This window comes from Bos javanicus, chromosome 18 (genome assembly GCF_032452875.1).
Source record: "Bos javanicus breed banteng chromosome 18, ARS-OSU_banteng_1.0, whole genome shotgun sequence".
Classification (NCBI taxonomy): domain Eukaryota; kingdom Metazoa; phylum Chordata; class Mammalia; order Artiodactyla; family Bovidae; genus Bos; species Bos javanicus.
Window position 1 is genome coordinate 46866303 of NC_083885.1, and position 12669 is coordinate 46878971.

The window sequence follows — 12669 nt, forward strand, 5'->3', positions numbered from 1 at the left end:
CCTCGTCTCCTCCTCTCTCGGATACTGCCCATCACCCCTAGTCCCACCTCTCAACCCCTGGCCCCGCCCTCAGTCTTTAAAATTTTTTTTTATTGAATGATCATTGCTTTACAGAATTTTGTTTTCTGTCAAACCTCAACATGAATCAGCCATAGGTATACATATATACTCTCCCTTTTGAACCTACCTCCCATCTCCTGCCCCATCCCACCCAACTAGGTTGATACAGAGCCCCTGTTTGAGTTAACTGAGCCATACAGCAAATTCCCATTGGTTATCTATTTTACATATGGTAATATAAGTTTCTATGTTACTCTTTACATACATCTCACCCTCTCCTCCCCTCTCCCCATGTCCGTAAGTCTATTCTCTATGTCTGTTTCTCCATTGCTGTCCTGTAAATAAATTCTTCAGTACCATTTTTCTAGATTACATATATACGCTTTAGAATATATTTATCGTTCTCTTTCTGACTCACTTCACTCTGTATAATAGGTTCTAGGTTCATCCACCTCATCAGAACTGACTCAAATGTGTTCCTTTTTATGGCTGAGTAATATTCTATTGTGTATATGTACCGCTACTACTTTATCCATTCATCTGTCGGTGGACGTCTAGGTTGCTTCCCTGTTCTAGCTATTGTGAATAGTGCTGCAGTGAACAATGGGATACATGTGTCTTTTTCAATTTTGGTTTCCTCAGGGTATATGCCTGGGAGTGGGATTGCTGGGTCATATGATGGTTTTATTCCTAGTATTTTAAGGAATTTTCATACCATCTTCCCACCAACAATGCAAGAGCATTCCCTTTTCTCCACACCGTCTCCAGCACTTATTGTTCATAGACTTTTTGATGATGGCCATTCTGACCCATGTGAGGTAATATCTCATTGTAGTTTTGATTTGCATTTCTCTAATAATGAGCGATGTTGAGCATCTTTTCATGTGTTTGTTAGCCATCTGTATGTCTTCTTTGGAGAAATGTCTGTTTAGGTCTTTTTTCCACGTTTTAATTGGGTTGTTTGTTTTTCTGGCATTGAGTTGTATGAGCGGCTTGTATATTTTGGAAATTAATCCTTTGTCAGTTGTTTCATTTGCTTTTATTTTCTCCCATTCTGAGGGTTGTCTTTTCACCTTGCCTATAGTTTCCTTTGCTGTGCAAAAGCTTTTAAGTTTAATCAGGTCCCACTTGTTTACTTTTGTTTTTATTTCCTTTACTCTAGGAGGTGGGTCATAGAGGATCTTGCATTGATTTATGTCATCGAGTGTTCTGCCTATGTTTTCCTCTAAGAGCTTTATAGTTTCTGGTCTTACATTTAGGTCTTTAATCCGTTTTGAATTTATCTTTGTGTATGGTGTTACACATACCATACACAAGTGTTGGTATGTGTTCTAATTTCATTCTTTTACATGTAGCTGTCCAGTTTTCCCAGCACCATTTATTGAAGAGGCTGTCTTTGCCCCATTGTATGTTCTTGCCTCCTTTGTCAAAAATAAGGTACCCGTAGGTGCATGGGTTTATTTCTGGGCTTTCTATCTTGCTCCATTGGTCTATATTTCTGTTTATATGCCAGTACCATACTGTCTTGATGGCTGTAGCTTTGTAGTATAATCTGAAGTCAGGAAGGTTGATTCCTCCATCTCCATTCTTCTTTCTCAAGACTGCTTTGGCTATTCGGAGTCTTTTGTGTTTCCATATAAATTGTGAAATTTTTTGTTCTAGTTCTGTGAAAAATGCCATTGGTAATTTGATAGGGATCACACTGAATCTGTAGATTGCATTTGGTAGTATAGTCATTTTCACAATATTGATGCTTCCTACCCAGGAACATGTAATATCTCTCCATCTGTTTATGTCATCTTTGATTTCTTTCATTAGTGTTTTATAATTTTCTGTGTACAGTTCTTTTATCTCCTTAAGTAAATTTATTCCTAGATATTTAATTCTTTTTGTTGCAGTGATGAATGGGTTTGATTCCTTAATTTCTCTTTCTGATTTTTCATTGTTAGTATATAGAAATGCAAGTGATTTCTGTGTATTGATTTTGTGTCCTGCAGCTTTGCTAAATTCACTGATTAGCTCTAGTAATTTTCTGATAGTATCTTTAGCATTTTCTATGTACAGTATCATATCATCTGCAAACAGTGAGAACTTTACTTCTTCTTTTCTATTCTGGATTCCTTTTATTTCTTTTCTTCTCTGATTGCTGTAGCTAGGACTTCCAGAACTATGTTGAATAATAGTGGTGAAAGTGGACACCCTTGTCTTGTTCCTGATCTTAGGCCGAATGCTTTCAGTTTTTCACCATTGAGAATAATGTTTGCTGTAGGCTTATCATATATGGCCTTTACTGTATTGAGGTAGGTTCCTTCTATGCCCATTTTTTGAAGAGTTCTAATCATAAATGGGTGCTGAATTTTGTCAGAGGCTTTTTCTGCATCTATTGAGATTATCATATGGTTTTTGTCTTTCAATTTGTTAATATAGTGTATCACATTGATTTGCATATAGTGAAGAATCCTTGCCTTCCTGGAATCAAATCAACAACTTGATCATGGTGTTTGAGCTTTTTGATATGTTGCTGAATTCTGTTTGCTAAAATTTTGTTGAGGATTTTTGCGTCTATGTTCGTCAGTGATATTGGCCTGTAGTTTTCCTTTTTGGTGTAGTCTTTGTCTGGTTTTGGTATCAGGGTGATGGTGGCCTCGTAGAATGAGTTTGGAAGTGTTTCTTCTCTGCAATTTTCTGAAAGAGTTTTAGAAGGATAGGTATTAGCTCTTCTCTAAATGTTTGATAGAATTCTCCTGTGATGCCATCTGGTCCTGGGCTTTTGTTTTTGGGGAGATTTTTGATCACAGGTTCAATTTCAGTGCCTGTAATTGGGTTGTTCACAATTTCTTTTTTGTTGTTGCTGTTCACAATTTCTATTTCTTCCTGGTTCAATCTTGGAAGATTGAACTTTTCTAAGAATCTGTCCATTTCTTCCAGGTTATCCATTTTATTGCCATATACTAATGGTCTCTTCTAATCCTTTGTATTTCTGCATTGTGTTTTGTAACTTCTCCTATTTCATTAATGATTTTGTTGATTTGATTCTTCTCTCTTTTTCTCTTGATGAGTCTGGCTAAGGCCTGTCAATTTTGTTTATTTTCTCGAAGAACCGGCTTTTAGTTTTATTAATCTTTATTATTGTTTCTTTCATTTCTTTTTCATTTATTTCTGCTTGGATCTTAATGATTTCTTTCTTTTTACTAATTTGGGTTTTTTTTGTTGTTGTTTGTTGTTGTTCTTTTTCCACTTTTAGGTGTAAAGTTAGGTTGTCTATTTGATGTTTTTCTTGTTTCTTGAGGTAGGATTGCTATAAACTTCCCTCTTAGAACTGCTTTCACTGCATCCCATAGGTTTTGAGTTGTCGTGTTTTCATTTTTATTTTTTTTAGAAATTTTTTTATTTCCCTTTTGATTTCTTCAGTAACCTTTTGGTTATTTAGAAACGTGTTTTTCTCCATGTGTTTGTGTTTCTTACAATTTTTTTCTTGTAATTGATATCTAGTCTCAGCACTGTGACAGGAGAAGATGCTTAATATGATTTTAATTTTCTTAAATTTACTGAGATTTGATTTGTGACCCAAGATGTGGGTGGACCTATCCTGGAGAATGTCCCATGTACACTTGAGAAGATGGATGGAATGTCCTGCATTTGGATGGAATGTCCTGAAGATATCGATGAGATCTATCTCATCTAATGTATCATTTAAGACTTGTGTTTCTTTATTAATTTTCTGTTTTGATGATCTGTCCATTGGTGTGAATGGGGTATTAAAGTCTTCTACTATTATTATGTTACTGTCACTTTCTCCTTTTATGTCTGTTAGTGTTTGTCTTAAGTATTGAGGTGCTCCTTTGTTGGGTGCATAGATATTTACAATTGTTATGTCTTCCTCTTGGATTTATCCTTTGATCATAATGTAGTGTCCTTCCTTATCTCTTGTACTCTTCTTTATTTTAAGATCTATTTTATCTGATACGAGGATTGCTACTCCAGCTTTGTTTTGCTTCCATGCAAAATATATTTGCATGGAATATATTTTTGTGTCCTCTCACTTTCAGGCTATATGTGTCTTTAGGTCTGAAGTGGGTTTCTTGTGGACAGCATATATATGGGTCTTGTTTTTGTATCCCTTCAGCCAGTCTATGTCTTTTGGTTGGAGCATTTATTCCTTTTACATTTTAAGTAATGATTGATATATATGTTTCTGTTGCCATTTTCTTAATTGTTTGAGGTTGATTTTGTGGATCTTTTTTCTTCTCTTGTATTTCATGACTACATAAGTCCCGTTAACATTTGTTGTAAAGCTGGTTTGGTGGTACTGAATTCTCTTAACTTTTGCTTGTTCAAAAAGCTTTTTATTTCTCCATCAATTTTGAATGAGATCCTTGCTGGGTACTGTAATCTTGGTTGTAGATTTTTCCCTTTCAATACTTTAAATATATCCTGCCTTTCCCTTCTGGCCTTCAGAGTTTCTGCTGAAAGATTAGCTTTTAAGTGTATGGGGTTTCCCTTGTATGTTACTTGTTGCTTCTCTCTTGGTGCATTTAATATTTTTTCTTTGTGTTTAGTCTTTGTTAGTTTGATTAGTATGTGTCTTGGCATGTTTCCCGTTGGGTTTATCCTGTATGGGACTCTTTGTGCCTCTTGGACTTGATTGACTGTTTCCTTTTCCATTTTAGGGAAATTTTCAGCTATAATCTCTTCAAAAATTTTCTCATACCCTTTCTTTTTCTCTACTTCTTCTGAGACCCCTATAATTCAAATGTTGGTGCATTTGATATTGTCCCAGAAGTCTCTGAAACTATCCTCAGTTCTTTTCATTCTTTTTATTTTATTCTGCTCTTCATAAGTTATTTTTACCATTTTATCGTCCAGCTCACTGATTCATTCTTCTGCTTCAGATATTCTGCTATTGATTCCTTCTAGAGTATTTTTAATTTCAGTAATTGTGTTATTTGTCTCTCTATGTTTATTCTTTATTTCTTCTAGATCTTTGTTAATTGATTCTTACATTTTCACCATTTTGTTTTCAAGGTTTTTGATCATCTTTACTGTCATTATTCTGAATTCTTTTTCAGGTAGTTTGCCTATTTCCTCTTCATTTATTTGGACCTCTGTGTTTCTAGTTTGTTCCTTCATTTGTGTAGTATTTCTTTGCCTTTTCATTATTTTATTTTAACTTACTGTGCTTGAGGTCTCCTTTTCCCAGGCTTCAAGGTTGAATTCTTTCTTCCTTTTGGTTTCTGCCCTTCTCAGGTTGGTCCAGTGGTTTGTGTAAACTTTGTATAGGGTGAGATTTGTACTGAGTGTTTGTCTGTTTTTCCTCTGTTGGGCAAGGCTGAGTGAGGTGGTGATCCTGTCTGCTGATTATCGGGTTTGTACTTGTTTTGTTTGTTGTTTAGATGAGGCGTCCTGCACAGGATGCTACTGGAGGTTGGGTGATGCCGGGTCTTGTATTCAAGTGGCTTCCTTTGTGTGAGTTCTCACTATTTGATACACCCTAGGGTTAGTTCTCTGGTTGTCTAGGGTCTTAGAGTCAGTGCTTTCACTCCAAAGGCTCAGGGCTTGATCTCTAGTTAGGAATGAAAATTCCACAAGTGGTTTGTTATAGCATTAAGTGAGATTGAAACAAATATCCAAAAATGAGAAACCAAAGATGAACCCCAGACAAATGGCAGTTACAAAATCAGGCAAATAATAATAAAATAACAGAATATACACATATACATATATACCCATGAGCAAAGTGAAAACAGTCCAACAAAAACACAGTAGATTGACCCAGCGAACAAGGTAAATCAAAAATTATATTTACCAGTTAAGAACAAAACTAACTAAAGCACAAACCGGAAAACAAAACTAAAGCAAGGTGTCAGGTGGGGAATAAAGCAAGGAAAAAAAAAACTAACAAATACGTTGAGAGAAAAGAAAAGAAAGAATAGCTATGCAGAGTTAAATAGAGGTAGATGAAGAAGATTTATATACAGTAAAGATTAACTGCAAGGGGAAAAGAACAGCTAGGAAAGGCAAACAAAGGCGCCCTCAGCCTTTGGATCGTTCCAGGGCTCCTACCTGACTTTATACTTTGGAACGCGTTATAGTTTTGCTAGTCACCTCCTAGTCCTGCTTTCCTGCTTGTCTCCTCAGTCACCTTTAGAAGTCTCTCTGGACACTTACGCTTTTGTTCACCTCATCCCCCGCTGGGTCTTTAGGGTCCCTACCAGGGTTCAGTCCCCAGCTACTTGTTCCAACTCTCCCTGGGCTCTAGCCTGCCTTCCCTCATTCCCTCTTCTCTTTCCTCTCCCTTACCACGGTGGGATGCTTATTCCATACTGCTGCCTTAAATTATGGAGAGGATGTGAGTGAATTTAGTAATATTTAGAATATTTAGAATCCCCGTGCAGGGGGAGGGGCATGGGTATAGACCAGTTCTCTAAATCCTGAGATGCAAAACTTTAGAGTAGGTAGAAGAAATTCCAATAGTACAGCAGCAACTTTTAAAATATATTTCTTTGTTTTTATTTATTTTGACTGTGCCCGTTCTTCATTGCTGTGTTGCAGATTTTCTGTAGTTGTGGCAAGGGGTGGGGGCTACTCGTGGTGCACAGGCTTCTCACTGTGGTGGCTTCTCTTATTGTAGAGCACAGGCTCTACAGGGCAGGCTCAATAGCTGTGGAGCAGGGGCTTAATTGTCCCAAGAATACGGAATCTTCCCAAACCAGGGATTGAACCTGTGTCTGCTGCATTGGCAGGGAGATTCTTAACCACTGGATCACCAGGAAAGTCCACACAGCAGCAGTTTAAAAATTATTCTCCAGGACTTCCCTGGTGGTCCAGTGGTTAAGAATTCACCTTGCAATGCGGGGGATGTGGGTTCCATCCCTGGTCAGGGAACTAAGATTCCACACGCTAAGAAGCAACCTAGCCTGAGCAATGCAACTACTGAGCCCTCACGCTCTAGAGCCCATGGGTCACAGCTAGAGGGTCCGAGCGCCACAATGAAAGATCCCGCATGCGGCAACTAAGACCTGATGCAGCTAAATAAATAAATATTTTAAAAAATAAAATAAAATAAAAAATAAAATAAAAATTATTCTCCAACTTGCAGAGCTGCAAAGTCTGTTTTTATAAAATGGTGGTAACAATAGCCATGGTGTTGCAGGGAGATGAAAGCAAAGTGTGAATATGCCAGATAAAGGGTAGATACGCAATACCTGCGGGTGGATCTTGTTTCTGCTCCATGGCTTCCTGGCTGCAAGTTGCTGGGCATGTGCCTGCTCCTCACCTCTCTGGCCACACTTGCCTTGTCCTTCCTCTCACAAAGGTCCTGTCACACTGGCCTGCCTTCTGTTTTCTTGAGACTCCAAGCTCTTTTCTGCCTCTTAGCCTTTGTGTATGGTGAGTCCTCTGGGCTTTTTGCTGCAGTCTACCTGACTGGCACCTATTCTTCGAGTCTCAGCCTGAATATCTCTACCCTGAAAGGCCTTCTTTTTTTATTCCTCTGAGAGGCCTTCTTGAACCCCAGCCTAAAGCGGTCACCCAACTCAGTATCTTATCCAGCACCTTATACTTCATAGCTTTTATCTCTTATGTTTCTGAAAGCCTTGTGAGCTCTAAAGAATATGAAGGAGAGGAATAACAACCAGTTTCAGAGAGGTGGTACATGCGTGCTAAGTCACCTCAGTCGTGTCCAACTCTTTGCGACCCTGTGGACTGGCTCCTCTGTCCATGGGATTGTCCAGGCAAGAATACTGGAGTGGGTTGCCATTTCCTTCTCCAGGGAATCTTCCCAAGCCAGGGATCGAACCCACATCTGTTAGTCTCTTCACTGGCAGGCAGGTTCTTTACCATTAGCGCCAGAGAGGTGGTATAGCAAGGTGGTTAGGAGCACCACCTCTGGACCCAGACTGCCTGGGTTTTAACCTGAATTCTTCTTTTTTTCTTGAACTTTTCTGTGCCTCAGTTTCCTCATCTGTAAAATGAGGATAATAATACAAATGTTCCCTTATAGTATATTTGTGAGGATTAAGTAAGCTCACATATCTTAAGTATATAGAAAAACATTTGGCACATTGTAAGTACTCTATTGCTGTTAGTTACTACTGCTGTGATTGTGTATTTTGGGTGACTGATGTCATGTATTTTTCCTGTTTGGTGGTGCAGACTCCATCCAGCTTGCAAAAGACCTGGTCTAAAAATGACCAGCTACGCTCATGCCCAGTAATGCTGATTAACAGATTAAAAAAACAACATGAGTCCCATTGCCTGGGTTAGTCCTGCTAACTTCCAGATGGGTTACCCTTCTAGGCCTCTCTTTCCTCATCTGTAAGGAGATGATGGTGATAGTGACCATATCACAGGGTTTTTGTGAGCATTAAATAAGTTAATACAGTTGTATAAACAGCACCTGTCTCCTGATCAGATACTCAATAAATATTGACCGTTACTGTCCTCTCTATGCCTCTCATTTCTGAGGCCCAACACCTTGTTTGAGAGTGTTTTACTTTATAATAATTAGAAACTAATCTGTTAAGAATATGAAAACATCACGATTTGTTAGTCCATCCTCTGTAAATGTTTAATCAGCCATGATGGGGACTAGCTCATTTGACTTATTTTGCTTAGACAGTTTTTAAATTGTAAGTGTGATTGTTCCAGTTCACTCGTTTCTTTACTCATTGAATCTCTAGACTGTCAATTTACTGAGCAAACGGACAGTGTCCTCTTCTGTTCCCTGCTGTGAGCACAGCGCTGACTTTGAAACCAGAGACTGCCTGAGTCTGTATCCCAGCCTTGCTACTCCACAGATGTGGGACCTCGGCCCTCCGTGTTCTCATCTGTAAAGTAGGGCTGATAACAGCGCCTTCTTCCCTGGGTTGCTGTGGGCTCTCGAGTCTTTCATATAAGACACTTACTCTTTTCACTAAGGCCTTTTCCCCTTCCTCTGTCCTCTCAGTTTCCTTCCATGCTTAGTTTTTCTCTAATGCTCCCATCATCACCTGATATCTATTTTACATATTCATTCTGTTCGTTTCCTGTGTCTACCATCCCGTCACCACTAGAATGTGAGCTCCAGGAGGACAGGGATTTGTCTACATTCCTCACCGTTCTGTGCTTTAGCACAGTATTTGTCAAAGCAGTACTGAAGAGGATAAGCATTAGCTGCTGGTAGATGACCCTAGAAGCTCGGTGGACATGTTGGAAGTAACAGACTGAATGGATGGCTGAGGGGTGGGGAACCTGCTGGGGCAGGCGCTTCTGATTGGGCCTTTTCCCTGCAGGTATCACTCGAGAAGGTGCTTGGCATCACGGCCCAGAACAGCAGTGGCCTAACCTGTGACCCTAGCACAGGCCATGTGGCCTACCTGGCAGGGTGAGTGAGTCGGTGGGCCTTGGCCTCTAATCACTGATCCTGAATTCAGAGCCTGAAGTCTTCGATGAACCTCTCTGGGCCTTGGCTGTTCCCTCTGTAGAGTGCAGATAATGCTGCCTGCCTCTGAAGGCTGTGGGAAGGATTCTACCGGCCCCTCTATGTCTAGAACGGTACTGGCACACATGTGTGCTAAGAAAGCCTTATTGTGACTGCAAGTGGGAGGTGGCAGCAATTCTGGGAAAGACAGGCTAAGATCAAAGCCACAGTTGGTGTCAGGCAGTCTGCATTAGTGTCCTAGCTCCGCCACACAGGCCCCTGTCCTAGCCTCTGCTTTGGTAAAACAAAACTAGTGGTACCCTCCTCCTGGTAGTTAGAGAGGACTGAAGGTCATCTGCAACCATTTATTCCACAAATACTGGTCTAACCTGCACTGTTCTAGGCACCGAAGGGACCCCTCCCCCCTGCAGGGCAGGGCAAGGCCATAGTAATTCCTGATGAACAGCATCTGTTACTGAGTCTTTGGGAAGGAGCCAGAATACAGGACAAGGGGGGCTCTTGAATCTGACACGTGTGGAGTCACATCCCCACTCGTTCCCTGATCTGCTGGGGAACTCTGGGCAAAGAACTGCTCTCTCTGGGCTTCAGTTTCATCATCTATGAAAAGCAGCTAAGACTGCTGACCTCACTTGGCAGTTGTGAGGATTTAAAGATGTTGTACACAATAAGTCTTTCGTGGGCTTCCCTGGTGGTTCACTGATAAAGAACCTGCTTGCCAATGCAAAAGACACAGATTTAATACCTGGGTGGGAAAGATGCCTTGGAGAAGGAAATGGTAACCCACTCCAGTATTCTTGCCTGGAAAATCCCATGGCAAAGGAGCCTGGCGGACTACAGTCCATGGGGTTGCAAAGAGTCGGACGCAACTTAGTGACTGAACAACAGTAAGTCTTTATTAGACCAGAGCCTGACAATATAGTTACTACAGAGGGAGTGTTGGCTTCTTTTTAAGAATTGGTTGATATCAGTAATAACGTTAAGTGCTCTAGAATTCTCAGCATAGATAATGGGGGAGGAGGAGACTGAAGAGAAGCATCTGAACAGAAAGAGCCTTGTCTATCAGTTCAGTTCAATTCAGTTGCTCAGTCGTGTCTGACTCTTTGCGACCCCCTGAACAGCAGCACGCCAGGCCTCCCTGTCCATCACCAGCTCACGGAGATTAGGCAAACTCATGTCCATTGAGTTGGTGATGCCGTCCAACCATCTCATCTTCTGTCATCCCCTTCTCCTCTTGCCTTCAGTCTTTACCAGCATCAGGGTCTTTTCAAATGAGTCAGCTCTTCGCATCAGGTGGCCAAAGTATTGGAGTTTCAGCTTCAACATCAGTCCTTCCAATGAACATTCAGGACTGATTTCCTTTAGAATGGAGTGGTTGGATCTCCTTGCAATCCAAGGGACTCTCAAGAGTCTTCTCCAACACAACAGATCAAAAGCATCAATTCTTCAGCACTCAGCTTTCTTTATAGTCCAACTCTCACATAGCCTTGTCTATATGTGGGCTCTTATGTTGGGAGTGCAGTCATCCCTGGACCTCAATACTCCCCTCAGTTTGGGCACATTTTCTTCTTTCTCCCCAGCTGTGTGGTGGTGATTTTGAACCCCAAGGAGAACAAGCAGCAGCACATTCTTAATACTGCCAGGTAAGCTGGGGCCTGGGACGGGGTAAGGGTGGGATCAAGGTCCTGACACATCCCTCCTTCCCCACACTGCCTGGAGGTGCTAGTGGGTGACTCATTCATTCACTCACTTGGTTCAGGTTCAGTCTGCTCTGTGCTAGGCACTGTTCCAGGTGTTGGGAACACAGCCATGAACAAAGGAGATAAGCTGCTCTCCATAGAGCTGACAGCTTGTGGGGGAGACAGACTAAACTAGTTGGCAAGTTACTAGCCAACCATCAGACCTTGACTGTGGCTATGAAGGAAATAAGGATGTGTTCAGGAAGGTTGGCAGGCAGAGGATCCTTATCAGAGTCTTATCAGCGCCCTCCTGGGGCTGAGACCAGGAGAAAGTGAGGGGGTGACTCATGTGAAGGTGTGGGGAAAGCATTGTAGGCAGAGGGGACAGCAAGAGCAAAGTCATTTTTGAATCTCAGGTTGAGTAGTTAAGAATCTTAAGTTGTTTGAGGAGCAGTCAGGGTTCCATGGTTGAGGCTAGAGCCCCAGAAGTCAGATCACCTTGGGGAGTGGTTGGCTATCATGCTGATTGCAAAGAGAAGCCACTAGAGGGCGTTTGCAGGCTGAGGCTATGCTTAGCCACCCCAGCCCTCTAGAATGCTCTATTTCCCTTCCCCACTTTCCTTTTTCCCACAAAATGTACTCCTTTTTGATATACTTTCTAATTTCCTCAATGGTGATATTTACTGTCTCTCTCTACAAGATGAGCTGTCTGGGGGCAGGGACTTTCTCTTAGTTAATTTCTGTGTCCCTATACCCTAGGTCAGTGTCTAGGACATTGGCAGCACTTCTTGTTTCCTGTATGAATGAATGTAATTTGGGTTTTAGAAAGATCCCTCCAGCTGCCAGTTTACTGGGGAAGACTCTTGGCCCCAAGTTGGTACCTGGGGTCTGCCTGGTGGCCCATTGATCACTATGTCATCCTTGGGCTTTGGTCCCCACTGAGTTGTGACCTTAGGAAGGCACTCCACTGCAACTTTTTTTTTTGGCTTGTGGGATCTTAGTTCCCCAACCAGTGAGAGCAGTGAGAGCTCAGAGTCCTAACCACAGGACCACCAGTCCTTCCCCTCATTGCAACTTTTTATTCTACAAATACTGCACAAATAGCTCAAGTTTAGCTCCTTTGGCCCAGCTCTCCAGGTGGACAGAGAAGATGTGGGTTTTCTTCTTCCTTTACAATCCCTAAGGCAGGGTTCCTGAGATATGGTTTGGCAGATACAGATTCTCTCTTGGAAGGGGCTTCTTGGATCCTTGGCTCTGACTGTGGGTTCTGTCACTGGTGATGAGGGCAGAGGTGGGTCCCCATCCAAGCATGTTTATTCACTTTGTGATCTCAAATGAAATACTTCTTGTATGTATATCTTAAATATTGGACTTACTCGACAACCTTGAAAGTTTTCTACACGAAAATCCAGATGCACTCTCATTTTGGAAAAGTGAGAGGTTCACATCTCTGGGGCCCACATTCTCCATGGCAGGAATGGGCTGGAGCTTGGTGGCATTTGTCAGAATCTC

General features: G+C 41.4%; 1 protein-coding gene across 2 annotated transcripts in view; it reads left to right on the plus strand.

Moving 5' to 3' along the window:
- The window catches only part of WDR62 (WD repeat domain 62), a 48627-nt gene that overhangs the window by 344 nt on the left and 35614 nt on the right, over nucleotides 1-12669 (plus strand). For both annotated transcript variants that reach the window (XM_061385933.1, XM_061385935.1), the window contains exons 2-3: nucleotides 9333-9424; nucleotides 11059-11121. In XM_061385933.1, coding sequence (XP_061241917.1) covers nucleotides 9333-9424; nucleotides 11059-11121 — 155 coding nt within the window. The remainder of the gene's footprint in view (nucleotides 1-9332; nucleotides 9425-11058; nucleotides 11122-12669) is intronic.